The sequence below is a fragment of the Anolis sagrei genome, chromosome 1 (genome assembly GCF_037176765.1).
Source record: "Anolis sagrei isolate rAnoSag1 chromosome 1, rAnoSag1.mat, whole genome shotgun sequence".
Lineage (NCBI taxonomy): Eukaryota > Metazoa > Chordata > Lepidosauria > Squamata > Dactyloidae > Anolis > Anolis sagrei.
The window spans coordinates 119,057,396-119,072,401 of record NC_090021.1 but is presented as its reverse complement, the minus strand read 5'-3'; the positions used below and the strand labels follow the sequence as shown (position 1 = coordinate 119,072,401).

At 40.1% G+C, this 15,006-nt stretch overlaps 1 protein-coding gene across 39 annotated transcripts in view; it reads right to left on the bottom strand.

The window, feature by feature from the left end:
* The window catches only part of DST (dystonin), a 411,253-nt gene that overhangs the window by 56,122 nt on the left and 340,125 nt on the right, over positions 1–15,006 (bottom strand). For all 39 annotated transcript variants that reach the window (XM_060752763.2, XM_060752758.2, XM_060752766.2 and 36 more), the window contains 8 exons: positions 14,549–14,767; positions 13,328–13,531; positions 11,043–11,274; positions 10,508–10,734; positions 8,263–8,385; positions 4,669–4,770; positions 2,026–2,127; positions 105–278 (listed from right to left, as the gene is read on the bottom strand). In XM_060752763.2, coding sequence (XP_060608746.2) covers positions 105–278; positions 2,026–2,127; positions 4,669–4,770; positions 8,263–8,385; positions 10,508–10,734; positions 11,043–11,274; positions 13,328–13,531; positions 14,549–14,767 — 1,383 coding nt within the window. The remainder of the gene's footprint in view (positions 1–104; positions 279–2,025; positions 2,128–4,668; positions 4,771–8,262; positions 8,386–10,507; positions 10,735–11,042; positions 11,275–13,327; positions 13,532–14,548; positions 14,768–15,006) is intronic.

Genomic DNA, 15,006 nt, shown 5'->3' with positions numbered 1-15,006 from the left:
GAGTGGCCATTAATTGTGCTATTAAGGACTGCACAGACATGTGTTTGCAACATATGAAGGCACACTGCCATTTGCAATATGTCTGTATAAGAATTCTTGCTTACCTGACGGCTGACGATTTTATCCTCCAGACTTTCCCACAAAAGTTTGAGTTCAGATAAAGGTTCTTGTACAGTATGCTTATCACTCTCCTCGGTCACCTTTTTCAGTAATAGTTCTGCTTGATGGTTCAGTCGTTCCATTTCTATCTGTTGCTGATAGGCTTCTTTCTTAAATTGCTGTTGAAACACAGGATCACAGAAGGGGGATATATCATTGGAGAAGGACATTGTGTTCACTCTTTATTACCACAGTGGCTTGTCAGTCATATAGAGTTGGATCTAGGCTTCCAGGGAGGCTCTTGCTGGTGAAAGAGATAGGGGAGGCAATTTTTGCTTCTCCATGAAGCATCCCCATTTGCCCCCAAAATCTGCTCTGGACAGTAGTCATGGGCCTGGTTACTGTTTCATCCATTTATTTCATGTTTTTGTTCTATTTATTTCATTCGGATGGCATGAAACACTTCAACCCCCCATGGTATGAAAATAATAGTGAAATAAAAGGAATGTAGCAATGGTAACCATGTGGTTGTCTGATTTTCAGGCCACGTGGTGCGGCCCAGGGAGTATTTCTGCATTGCTTTACCTCTGACCCAAGTTGGGCCAATCAGAGGAGAAGAATATAGTGAAGTCGACATGCACTGCTCAGGTATTTATTGGGGCGACCGCCCCCAAAGTGCACATTGCGTGGCGCACTTCTGTTGGTGCTGGAGCTTGCTCCTGTGCCTGCTTGCCTTGCTCCCAGCCAGCCACTGATGTTTGCCCTAGCTTGGCTGCTTGTGCTTGGCTGCTGGCATCTTTTTGATTTCTTTATTTTTATTTCATTCTTTATATTTTTATTTAAAGGGACTGGCAGTTTTGAAAAGGTGGGGGGTGGGTTGCGCCGGGCATTGCACTTTGGTGCTAGCCCATGAGGGGGCGAGAGGGGCTTTGGGGAGAAGGGCATCTCCCCAAATGCCTATTTGAAAAGGCGCCATTTTTTAAAGATGCACTTAAATACAAAAACAGGGCCATATAAATGAAACAAATAGAAATGGATAGGGATTCTATACACATGCACAAGACTTCTAGACAGTGACCAGCCAAAGGCAGAATCAGCCAAAAACTATTCAATGGACTCCTTCTATGAAACCTTAAAGTCAGATACCTTTCCACAAATACACTGGATGCACCTATAGTACAGTGAGAAAAAGCATATTCGCTACTCTCTTGCTACTCTCCAGTAGATGACCATCATTCACTATCACCCTCCCCTCCAATCTAAATAATCTTCTAAAGCTTGTTTTCATTTGTAAACTAATGATGTAACCCCAATTTCAATGTGAAGTCATGGCAGAGAGAAAGGCATAACTACTGATAAGTACATTTTTCCTGTTAATTTTTTACAACTTGTCCACTTATGCTCTATAACAACAGAAACAGAATAGGTCATCTAGTCTAATCCTTTGCCCTAAAACAGGATATCCTATACCATCTCCGCTTCCTATGTAAAAAAAAAACAAAACACAATAGCATCCAGGTATTATGAGCAGAATGAGTCATATTCCTCTTCCAAATTTGCTTTTAGAGTTCGTTGGGGAATTTTGTTTCCAAGCTCAGCGAACTGCAGTGGAAATTAAGTGATCTCTGAGTATTTAGAATGATCCACGTTATCAAAAACAACAGATTTTGCAGAAACTTGCACACATTTCAAAAAGGAAGCTGAATGTCATAAAAGTAATTGATGCAGTGAGAAAAAAATGACCTTTTAAAAAGCTCACAACCAACCTTTAGAGGAAATTGATGTCATATTACTTTCAGGCGGTAGGTTTAAAATGACATGCTCATATGGAAATAATTTACTTTTATTACAAATTGAATGCAAAGTAATTCTGGACACTGCCCTTCACAGAAAGATGTTAAACAAGAGGAAGTTAGCATTTCATACCTTCAGTTCTTCTGTTTGTTGTTTCACTGTTTCTAGATCTGTTCCAACTGGTGACATTGAGGCTAATTTACTACCTGCGATATCCACCCAGTCAAATATTGCCTGTAAAGTAGGATATTAAATTAATACTGTATAAATAGGTGTAACAGTAAGGAAAATAACACTGTATTATTGATATCAACTCACAGAACTTGTTTTTAGAGATGTTTGTGCAGCATTTAATAGCATATATATTGTGTATCAAAAGCACAAATCTTTTGCTGAAAAAGAAATTGAAGAGTTTGCTGACTTAGTCCCATCTCACTCTGAAGTATGCACTGTCTATGGAAGAGTCTTTCTGGATGGCAGCCAGTGCTAACTGGTAAGATAATGTAGGACCCAAGGCTAAAAGGATAAATAGCTTTTAGATTAAGTACTAGGACCAATAGATGAATGCTGAAAGGGGCAAAATCGTATTTCTGGGAGCCAAGAGTGAAATGAAACAATAAAATTACAGCCCGTGACTTAGACAAATTCTTAGATGGGCAAACCATGGGGGAAAAATAATGCCTTTTAATATACTTTTACTCTTGATTACTTACAAATTACCATGACCCCCCCCCCCTCGCCACAAACACCAGCAAGTTATTCAATACTACACAATCATCCCTCTGTTGCTGCAATTAAATAGAATAATTAAAGTTTTTTTTAATGATTCACCATATAAATGTAGGAATGTCTCCTGAAACAGCAAACTATTCCTGGATTTTAAACAAATGATTTATTCTGAGCATTAGAATCAAATGGATAGATTTTCTTATTGGGAATAATGTCTGTGAAACAAGGAATTCCTATAAGTTTGCAAATGATCCAATGAATACTGACTAAATAAGATTTAACAAGTTCATTGATACAAGAATGGAATATTGGAAAATCTGAGATACAAATTACTGAAAAAGGCCCAATTGTCTAAAAAAATATAAATATTAACATTAGGGTAAAGGTAAACATTTTCCCTGACATTAAGTCTAGTTGTGTCTGACTCTGGAGGTGGTGCTCATCTCAATTTCTAAGCCAAAGGGCCGGCGTGGTCCGTAAACACCTCCAAGGTCATGTGGCCAGCATGACGCATCATTTGTCATTATATGAATGAGCTACAGCTCATCTGCTTCCCTTCTGCTTCATGAATAAGGAGAAGTTATTTAAGAATCCATTCTCCATTTTCATCCGTATACAGAAAACTCTATGGTTTGTGCCAAATTCAGTTAACAAACAAGAATATCAAATTACAATCAGATGGTTAGTACAAAACCAGGAAGAAAACTTTATACTTTTTTCCTGGTGTACAATGTATAGAGAAATGGGAGGAAGGGTTTGAGGCAGAGTGTCACCCCAAATCATGGAAATAATAATAAACCATGCCATGACTATACATAAAGTGATGATCAACCCCACAGGGTAGCACCCTGATGGGAGCACGGCTGGAGCAAGATGTTGCAGCTGAGGTGCTGCTGGACTTGTAATGTGCTCTTCCCTCTCCTTCAAGTGATTTCCTAGTGCTTTGCCCCTCCTATTAGACTTCCCCTACTTGGTTCCAGGCCTGCAATTTTAACCGTGTCTTAAACAGTGTTGTTCCATCTATCTATCTATCTATCTATCTATCTATCTATCTATCTATCTATAAAAAACTGTTTTCTAATCTTTTCTATGACCTCTCTATAGAATTGCATTTCCACTTCTCAGGGTGTTTGTGCCCCACTCTTTGCTGGTCATGGACCATAATAAAATCTTGTTGTTGTTGTACATAAAGTCATATATTAAAAGTCATCTATCAAGTTGTACTTGATGCTTCTGTGTTTTACCTAAAATATTCTCCTTCTGCAGATTACTGCATACTATGGAAGGACATTTATATGGAGGAGCAGGGTGAGAGTTCAAAAACAAAATATTCTGTTTGAACTAGGCCTCCAATTTAAATCAACACACACAGAATGTTAAAAGAAGAAAATTATGCCAGTATGTCCACTCATAATTGCACATAATATGTACATAACATTGGCTGGCTCAACTGAAAATTTACTGTCTTACATGGCGATTAAGATTTTTATTTGACATATCCAAGGTTTTGGAAAACACAACACTATTTTTAAAATAGCATCAGTAATATCAAACAGGGAAAATACTTGCAAAACAGCCAATTAAAATATCCATATACTGTTACGAACAGAGCCAACAGGAAAGCCTCTATAGCACTCATGGCTCTCTGTGAGTAAACATTATACAAATGTGCTTATTAGTTTAAAGAATAACCCTTTTGTTTACAACTTCCAGAATCTCTCACTAAACAGTTGTACACCCAAAAGGTAATTACTTCAAGACCTCAATTTCATAAACCAATAGAAACAGTTAGGGTTCTGTCCCAAAATAATCTTGGAACTAGAGAATTGAGAAATTGAAAGAAAACCTTTTCTGCAGAATCAAGCTTTAGAGATTTACATGTTTAAAACAACATTTTAATTCTTTTGATCACAAAATGGAAACTAAAGTACACATTGCCAATACTCACATAGAGCCTTGACCGAGTAGGAAAGTTACTCTTTCAAAAGCCCTTCTAGAATAATACTATGAAAAACATGCCATTTCAAAATACTCAAATAATCTTACCTGCAACCCATCTTGATACTGGACAGCAGCCTGCATGGCTTCCTCAAGCTTGTCAACACGCTCTTTCCATGATTTATTTAAAGCATCCCAAGCGGAATTTAGCTGCATTTTAAATGGAGACCAAATTTAGTTTAAGATTAAAACCAAATATCTATGAGCTATAAGTGAAAAACCAAAGTTCTCTCTCTGCTTATGAAGCAAACATTATGCAACAGCCTACCTAACATTGGAATAAGGGAAGTAACTAAGTCAAAAGTGTAGCTGGATTCATCGGAGCTGTTATTAAGATGATTTTCTGTTATGACTATGGTCCTGTTCAGGTTTCTGATGGTTTGTTCATCTAATTTCACTTGAACCTATAGTTCTGTGGTTGAATATGCAGCTTCAATGTGTAGCTGGTGTCGTGTGCAAGTTTTTTTTAACCTATGATGACAGTAAGGTAGACTTGTTATGGAGTTTTCTTTTGAAAATTTGCCTTTGCCTTCCTCTGGAGCTGAAAGATTATGACTTCTTTAAAGTTGATTTCCACAGAAATGTGGATTTGAACCCTGGTCTCCAGAGTCAAAGTCCCAAACTCAAACCACGACACCGGCACTGGCTCACTTGTATGTAGAAAATCCCAAGTCTGATTTCTCTTAGCTTCACTTAAAATGGCCTATGGCAGTGATTCTCAAACCTGTGGGTCCCCATATGTTTTGGCCTTCAACTCCCAGAAATCCTAACAGCTGGTAAACTGGCTGGGATTTCTGGGAGTTGTAGGCCAAAATACCTGGGGACCCAGGTTGAGAACCACTGGTCTCTATGCTTCTTGATTTCCAAATGTTCATAGTTCAGTTGTAGGCCAAAACACCTGGGGACCCACAGAGCTATGCCCAAGATAACACAATGCTATCACTAGCTGGAAAAGCCAACACTGTGTTTGATATACTAGTGTTATGTCTCAGTATAAATCATTTTTATATCTTCACTGTGATAACAAATGTTACCAAAAGTAGAGGAGAGATGCTAGTAGGATGGAGCTGTTAGATAAAATTTTATCCTCTGAAAATCTGGACATTCATATGACAATCCCTTCTAGACCTGGATGTATGACATGATCAAGCTCACACAGAAGTGAATGAAGAATGAAAGTGGGGCAGCCTGGCCCACACTGTATTCTGGTACAATCTTCTTTCGCCTTTATCCAATGCTAAAAGCACCCAGTCTTAGCATACTTGTTTGAAAGGTCTTCAATTTCCTTCCCAAATGCTCCTGTTGTTGTTGTTCATTCGTTCAGTCGTCTCCGACTCTTCGTGACCTCATGGACCAGCCCACGCCAGAGCTCCCTGTCGGCCGTTACCACCCCCAGCTCCCTCAAGGTCAGTCCAGTCACTTCAAGGATGCCATCCATCCATCTTGCCCTTGGTCGGCCCCTCTTCCTTTTGCCCTCCACTTTCCCCAGCATAATTGTCTTCTCTAGTCTTTCCTGTCTCCTCATGATGTGGCCAAAGTACTTCAACTTTGTCTCTAGTATCTTTCCCTCCAGTGAGCAGTCGGGCTTTATTTCCTGGAGGATGGACTGGTTGGATCTTCTCGCAGTCCAAGGCACTCTCAGAACTTTCCTCCAACACCAGAGCTCAAAAGCATCTATCTTCCTTCGCTCAGCCTTCCCTAAGGTCCAGCTCTCACATCCGTAGGTTACTACAGGGAATACCATGGCTTTGACTAGGCGGATCTTTGTTGCCAGTCTGATGTCTCTACTCTTTACTATTTTATCGAGATTGGACATTGCTCTCCTCCCAAGAAGTAAGCGTCTTCTGATTTCCTGGCTACAGACTGCATCTGCAGTAATCTTTGCACCTAGAAATACAAAGTCTGTCACGGCCTCCACGGTTTCTCCCTCTATTTTCCAGTTGTCAATCATTCTTGTTGCCATAATCTTGGTTTTTTTGACGTTTAGCTGCAACCCGGCTTTTGCGCTTTCTTCTTTCACCTTGATTAGAAGGCTCCTCAGCTCCTCCTCGCTTTCGGCCATCAGAGTGGTGTCATCTGCATATCTGAGGTTGTTAATGTTTCTTCCAGCAATTTTCACCCCAGCTTTGCATTCATCCAGCCCCGCACATCGCATGATGTGTTCTGCATACAAGTTAAAAAGGTTGGGTGAGAGGATGCAGCCTTGCCGTACGCCTTTCCCAATCTTGAACCAGTCTGTTGTTCCATGGTCAGTTCTGACTGTTGCTACTTGGTCCTTGTACAGATTCCTCAGGAGAGACACAAGGTGGCTTGGGATGCCCATCCCACTAAGAACTTGCCACAATTTATTATGATCCACACAGTCAAAGGCTTTAGAATAGTCAATGAAGCAGAAGTAGATGTTTTTCTGAAACTCCCTGCCTTTCTCCATTATCCAGCGGATATTGGCAATTTGGTCTCTCGTTCCTCTACCTTTTCTAAACCCAGCTTGAACATCTGGCAACTCTCGCTCCATGTATTGCTGGAGTCTTCCTTGAAGGATCTTGAGCATTACCTTACTGGCATGAGAAATAAGGGCCACTGTACGGAAGTTTGAGCAGTCTTTCGCATTTCCCTTTTTTGGTATGGGGATATAAGTTGATTTTTTCTGGTCTGATGGCCATTCTTGTGTTTTCCATATTTGCTGGCAAATGGCATGCATCACCTTGACAGCATCATCTTTTAAGATTTTAAACAGTTCAGCTGGGATCCCGTCATCTCCTGCTGCCTTGTTGTTAGCAATGCTTCTTAAGGCCCATTCAACCTCACTCCTCAGGACGTCTGGTTCTAATTCATTCACCACACCGTCAAAACTATCCTCAATATTATTATCCTTCCTATACAGATCTTCTGTATAGTCTCGCCACCTTCTCTTGATCTCTTCAGCTTCTGTTAGGTCCCTGCCATCTTTGTTTCTTATCATACCAATTTTTGCCTGAAATTTACCTCCAATGTTTCTAATTTTCTGGAAGAGGTCTCTTGTCCTTCCTGTTCTGTTGTCTTCTTCCGCTTCCATGCATTGCTTATTTAAAAATAGTTCCTTATCTCTTCTGGCTAACCTCTGGAATTGCGCATTTAACTGGGCATATCTCCCCTTATCCCTGTTTCCTTTTGCTTTCCTCCTTTCTTGGGCTACTTCCAGTGTCTCAGCAGACAAATGCTCCTAGCACATTGATTAATCCCAAGAGCATGTCTGTACAACCTGTGGCCCTCCAGTTGTTTTGGACTTCAGCTCCCAGAATTTCAGACCATTGGACAAGTTGGCTACGGCTTCTGGGAGTTGGAGTCCCAAACACTTGGAGGGCTACAGGTTGTGCAGGCCTGTCCAAGAGGATGTAGCTTTCTCCATGGTATTGGGGCATTGCTCTATATATAGGTCATTGCAAGTATTAGGACAACAGTCTTCCAAATTTTCTTCCAGTTCTGGAAAACATCTGGAAAGTTGCATGCTCAAACTAAAAGCCAGTGTATTTTTTCTGATGATGACTCTTAAGAGAATCTTTACTCTTGTGATAGGTTTTTCATTTAGGTGCCATATATCAGTTTTCTCCCCATCTCCCTCTTTCATAGCTCCTTTACACCAAATATTTATATGACTCATACCTCATCTATGCTCTTGTTGACTAAGGGTTTGTCAGGTTCTCCACACGCAGCTATGAGTTCAGAGCCAAGGTTCACAACTGCATCCAGCTCTTCCTGTAATCCATCTACCTCTTCTTTGATAGACTAAAAGAGGAAAAATATCAAACATTGCATGTAATCAGGATTAGAAAACTAAATTAATTTGCAGTGACAAATACTGTTTACTTCCTGTGGATGTCTAATCTGTGACTATGCAGATCTTAGCTTAGCTACAGAAAGAGTCTCTAACTGTTAATAGCAGATTTCTGTCCACCTCGATAGGCAGGAGGTTGCTGCAGCAGTGACAATTTCCGCCTTTTAGCAATATTCATTGTGTTCATTTTTATTCTGCTTTTCTCTCAATAATGGGACTCAAGGCAGCTTACAAACTATTAAACTCAGTATTGATAAAAAAAAACATACAAAACATCAATTCACCATATAAGTATAAATCAGTGTTTCTCAACCTGGAGGTCAGGTGCCCGGGGGGGGGGGGGTGTCGCGAGGGGGTGTCAGAGGGGTCACCAAATGCCATCAGAAAACACAATATTCTGGGTTCTGGGTGGGACGTTTGGCCCAATTCTATCGTTAGTGGGGTTCAGAATGCTCTTTGATTGTAAGAAAACTATAAATCCCAGCAATTACAACTCCCAAATGTGAAGATCTATTTTTCCCAAACTCCACCAGTGTTCACATTTGGGCATATTGAGGATTCGTGCCAAGTTTGGTCCAGATCCACCATTGTTTGAGTCCACAGTGCTCTCTGAATGTAGGTGAACTACAACTCCAAAACTCAAGGTCAATGCCCACCAAACCTTTCCAGTATTTTCTATTGGTCATGGGAATTCTGTGTGCCAAGTCTGGTTCAATTCCATCATTGGTGGAGTTCTGAGTGTTCTTTGATTGTATGTGAACTATAAATCCCAACAACTACAACTCGCAAATGACAAAATCCACCAACCCTACCAGTATTCAACTTTGGGCATATCGGATATTTGCTCGAAATTTGGTCCAGTGAATGAAAATACATTCTGCATATCAGATATTTACATTACAATTCATAAAATTACAGTTATGATGTAGCAACAAAAATAATTTTATGGTTGCTGTCACCACACCATGAAGAATTGTATTAAGGGGTCGCGACACTAGGAAGATTGAGAAACACTGGTATAAATGATATTTTAAAATACAAACTGATGTATATGCTGATTTAAAGCCATTTAAAATTCATTAAAAGACAGTATGAAAAAATCAACTACACAAAACACTGTACCATTTAGAGGCAACCACAGTCAATCCAGACAAGCCTGATAGAATAGGAATATGTTTACTTGGCATCTGAAGGGAAGCAAGGAGAGAACCATCCGAACCTCGCAAGGGAGGAAGTACCAAATCCTAGAGAAGTGGTTCTCAACCTGTGATCCTCCAGATGTTTTGGCCTTCAACTCCCAGAAATCCCAACAGATGGTAAACAGGCTGGGATTTCTGGGAGTTGTAGGCCAAAACACCTGGGGACCCACAGGTGGAGAACCACTGGCTTAGAGGAAGGCACAGAGACGTCCCTCTCTTTCTTTTCCACCAAAACAGCCGAAAAGAGTAATGAGGCAGAGAGAAGGGCCCCTCAAAGATCTTAGAGCCTGAACAGACTCATAAAGAGAAATATGGTTCTTCACAACTCGTGGACCTAACACATAAGACATTATATATCATTTTAAGGACTATTCAAGAACAATTTACCTTTCAGACCGCATCTCGGCCTATGAGCCCACGAGGGCCTTGAGATCGTCTGGGGAGGCCCTTCTCTCGATCCCGCCTGCCTCACAGGCACGTCTGGCGGGGACGAGAGAGAGGGCCTTCTCGGTGGTGGCCCCCCGGCTGTGGAACACTCTCCCTGTAGACATCAGGCAGGCGCCCTCCCTTATGTCTTTCCGTAAGAGCCTAAAGACATGGCTATTTGAGAAGGCATTTAACCAGTGCTAAAATAATTGGCAATGACGACTGGAACGGAATTACGGATTACGAGATTGGTTATGATTCTACGATGAGACGGAGCGGATTGTTTAGTGTAATTATATTGTTGTTGAATTGTTGATATGTTGATATTTCGTTATTGTTTTTTGTAAATTGCCTTTTATATGTTGTACACCGCCGTGAGTCGCCCTAGGGCTGAGAACGGCGGTCAACAAATGCAGCAAATAAATAAATAAAATAATTTTTAACTTACCTCTGCTGCCTCTTGCTGTTGTTTTACCACTGATGGATCAATCCCAGCTCCTTCTAGTTCTCTGATAAAATCTTGTGTATCTTTAATAGTTGCCACAAGCCCCATGTGATCACACCAGAACTTCTCTGCTAATTCCATGGCATCAAGCAGTTTGGCCTCCCTTTCCTCAGCTAAGGTATGGATATCTTCCCAGATAAAGACCATTTGATCCAGTTTGTCTTGAACCACTAGGAAGCAAAACATACCAGGCAGTTACATGGCCATCAAAATTCAAATCTGATCCTGTGGAAGTGCTTGTTAATATATTGAACTTAGAGTCAAGAAAGTAAATTTTAAGAGACCCTAAGAGTGGTAATTTCAAATATTGCATAACCAATCATTACTACCATAATCATGAAATATAAATCAGAATATTTTTTAAAAGATTTATGTTCTCTCACTGGTTGGCTTCATTTTTTATGGAATAATTTTATATTTTACTATTTTGTTTACTGCAATCACAAAGGGGCATGTTCAGTTTGGTAAATTCTATTACCTTTAGCGGAAATATCCTTATCAGCGCCTTCTGAACGTGCTATCATTTCCTCCCCACGCTGTTTGAGTGTTTCATACACAGGCTGAAGTTTTTCTAGGTCTACAGACACATTCTTATTTTCACTGATCTGTTCTTTAATCTTCTCGACTTCTGCTGAGATTGAAGGTGGCTGTCTCAAACGTTCAACGATGCGCTCCAGGCTCTCAATGGTTGAATCTATCTTGTCATGGAACTGGAAAAATAAATTGGTGGTGGTGGTAAGGAAGGAAATGGGTGAGTGACAGGTCAACAGCAAAGAAGCTGGATCAAGGTTATTGCTGAATAAGTATATTTAATACAAGCATGTGTTAAATCTTTATTCAGCAATAACCAAAGAATGAGCATAAGCAGTTTTTGTATGGAAGAGGGTGATTTCTCATTTTCAAGCAGCTACAAAATTTATGAAAGTACAAACTATATATGCTAAGACCTTTATGCTTCTCAACCAAACTGTCTAAGCAAAACACAGGGCATAATTACACAGACTGATTACATTTTGTACAAACTGAGTATGCCTTATCTGAAATGTTTGGGATGCAAAATGAAATATACACAAACACACACACATGCAATGTGTGCATATATAGAGATGGGACCCCAGCTTTCCCATCACATGTTTTATGTAGAGCAGGGTGGTGGGGATGGAATGGTATTTGTTTGTTCTCCTAAAGATAAGTGGGTATCATATCCCACTGAAGTTAGTAGAGCTTAGTAGAGCTGAGAAGTGAGGCTGGAGAGAGACTGAGGCCCCTTCCATACAGCTGAAAAAACCCCACATTTTCTGTTTTGAACTGGAATATATGGCAGTGCGGACTTAGATAACCCAGTTCAAAGCAGATATTGTGGGATTTTCTGCCTTGATATTCTGGATTATATGGCTGTGTGAAAGTCTGTGAAATGGCAGGAATCCAAGTACAGTACTTGCCTCACACCATTTCACAGATCCTTGCACCTCTCTCCAGGCACATCTCTTTCCAGTCTTGCATATCTCGGAAGCCTTTCCCTTCTCTCCAGGAAGGCTGCCAGTTGCCTGCTTCCACCTTGTAAACAAATGTGTAGGAGTGCCATAGTCACCTTGAAATTGGAAGCAAATGGCTGGAGAGAAAAAGTTTAAGACTATGGGGTATTTGGGATTTCAGATTTCCAGATAAGGGGTGCTCAATCTGTATCCTTTTTTCTTGTCTTCCACATTTGACAGTTTCGTGTACATGATTTCATAAAAGGCAGGGGATAGGTGCTCCTTTCCTGTGTATTCAAATGTTTAATGCAGTGCCTAGTGGAAAGGGAGAGGGAGAGGCTATGCTTTAATGTGCAAGAGCAGGACTCACTAACAGCCCTACCTCAACTGTTCCCAGTTCCCTGGCCTCAGAAAAAAAGGAGAAGTAGTCGTTGGACTCAATTAAAGTGTCTGTAAGAGGATAAGGAATGGAGGACAATGAGAGAAGACTAGCAAACTCAGGAGAAAAGCCAGAAGCTGCACAGTCTTAGAGACGGGGGAGCGAAGAGTCACAAGGAAAGCTGTGAATACTGACAGCAGCTTTTCTGGCTGCCTGACTGGGAAGGTCTTTTGAAAGAGTGGAGCGACTTGGAGGGGGCTGAGGAAAAACCCTGGTCCCAGGGAGAAGGCCCTACCAAGAAGCCAAGGCTCTTCTTCTTCCAACAACCACTTAAAAGAAGCTTGTCATGGCCTCTGTCCTAAAGATACAAACTAGGACTTGGGTTGTAGTCCTTTAACTTGGTTGAGGATGTGTTGGGCTGAAGTAAAGTCACTTTTTCCCTATCAACACAGCTCTGGCTGTGTTTGAGAGATCATACAAGTGGCACCATTAGATGTACTCCTTTGCCTGGAAAGTACAGGCCCTGTGACATTCAAATACATTAAAAACAGAATGACAACACCCTAAAGTACCTGTTAATGTAGATTTGGCTAAGAGCCAGTGATTGGCCCATACATGGACTTGTGTTTCTTCATTAAAAGTTCAACATGTGCTGGCTTTTTATAGAATATATTGTCCCAAGGACAGCCTTATTATAGGTTGATGGTAACATTCACACGTCTGTCACAGAAATATGTGCCCTTATGTTTGGACAGATAAGAAAAACAAACCTATCACAATGAATTGAGAGTGTTGACAAAGCACAGGTGACTTGCCTTCCTGATAAGCCCAGTATGAACCTTGGATATATTGATTTAAGATAACATCCTTCAGGAGGATTTTAGTTGCTGTTCTAATGAACAATGTTACCTGGGTAGACTGGGAAATGGCTTCATCCAGTGCTTGTGCTCGCTTTTTGACATCTTCTTTAATCTGGCTGTAAAGGGCATCAGCTGCTACATATTTCTCTTGGATTGAAAAACCTTCCCGTGGGCTCAGCTCCAGAAGCTGAGGTCCAGTTTTGTTCATCTTATCTATGTGAGGCTTGTGCTCAGCAATCAACTCTCGTAATTGCTACAGTAAAGGAAAACACTCATCAGCATCATAGCATTGCATTGCCACACTCTTTAGCTTTTCACATTTCCAACAGAATCAGTTGGCAGGGCAGTCTAAACAATTTCCTTTTGCATGCTAAGGTTGATTGGATTTCTCCATAGATGTACAAGTGACTGCCTTGCTTTCAACAAGTGGGTATATCTTTCACACAAGGAAACTAGAAAAGTTGGATCTCATACATTTACAATGATTATATACTATACAATTATGAATTGCATATAATTTGAAGCACAGCAATTTTTGCAGGCTTGAAACGTATTAAATAAGTGGTTCTCAACCTGTGAGTCCCCAAGTGTTTTGGCTCACAACTCCCAGAAATTCCAGCCAGTTTTTCAGATGTTAGGATTTATGGGAGTTGAAGATCAAAACATCTGGGGGCCCACAGGTTGAGAGCCACTGCATTAGATGATCCTGAAAATTGTATATGATCCTTATACAGCACCAGATGTTTGACTTACTTGTTGATTATTCAACCAACTGTAAGCTTTTATAGCTGTATTTAAACAATTTGACAAGTTTTACAACATTGTTACTTAGTAAATCATTTACAGAGATGGATAACTGGCTGAATACTTCTTACTAGTTGTCTTGTGTTAATCTGCCTTCTGTCTACGGTTTCTAAATCTTGTTCTTTAAAGTATCTTGATTGGCAAAAACAACAATTTTAACTGTAAACTGTTGGAAGACATTTCAAAGAACTTAAACTCTTGCTTGCCTCCAAGTTGTAAACATAAAGAAATACATTCACATTATTTGGTTAATGTAAATGATTATTCCTATTCCGTTTCTGAGAATAGCTTATATGCTTAACTAGACTCTCATAGCCTTTTCTTTCACCTTGCAAGAACAATTTCAAACTAAGATTATATTACAGTTTGAGTTAATAACAAAAAATAACATATTTTTGAACATTCATCATTTTAATAAAAGTGATGCATTTCAGATGGTTTTTTATTAAGACCCTTAGAAGCTTACTCGGTGTTCTTCTTGCTGTTGCTTTAGAGTTTCATATTCAAGAGCTGGTGCTGGAAGCTGTGAGATGACCATTTTTGTTTCAGTTAACCACGGCCAAATCTCTTCATGTGTTTCCCAGAACTGGCTAACCAGCGACTGAGCCCGTTCTAGTTGCAGGTTCCTTTTAGAGTTCATCTGACAGAGAATATCATACTTCTGCACAAGGCTTTCCAGTTTCTTCTGTTAAACAAACAGTATAAACACTAAATTAATCACATATAGAAGAAAGATTTTATCTCAGAAGATCTTATTCCCTAAACTAACTCTAAGCAATTTGGTTTAGAAATATTTGCATGGATTTCTTCAGGAGAAAGCAATCCTTTCAAGTTGACCATCAAACTATACCAGTTTCTTCCATTACCAGCAAAAGCACAGAACACTTAATCTCAATATCTACTCATTATTTCAGTAATAGTAAC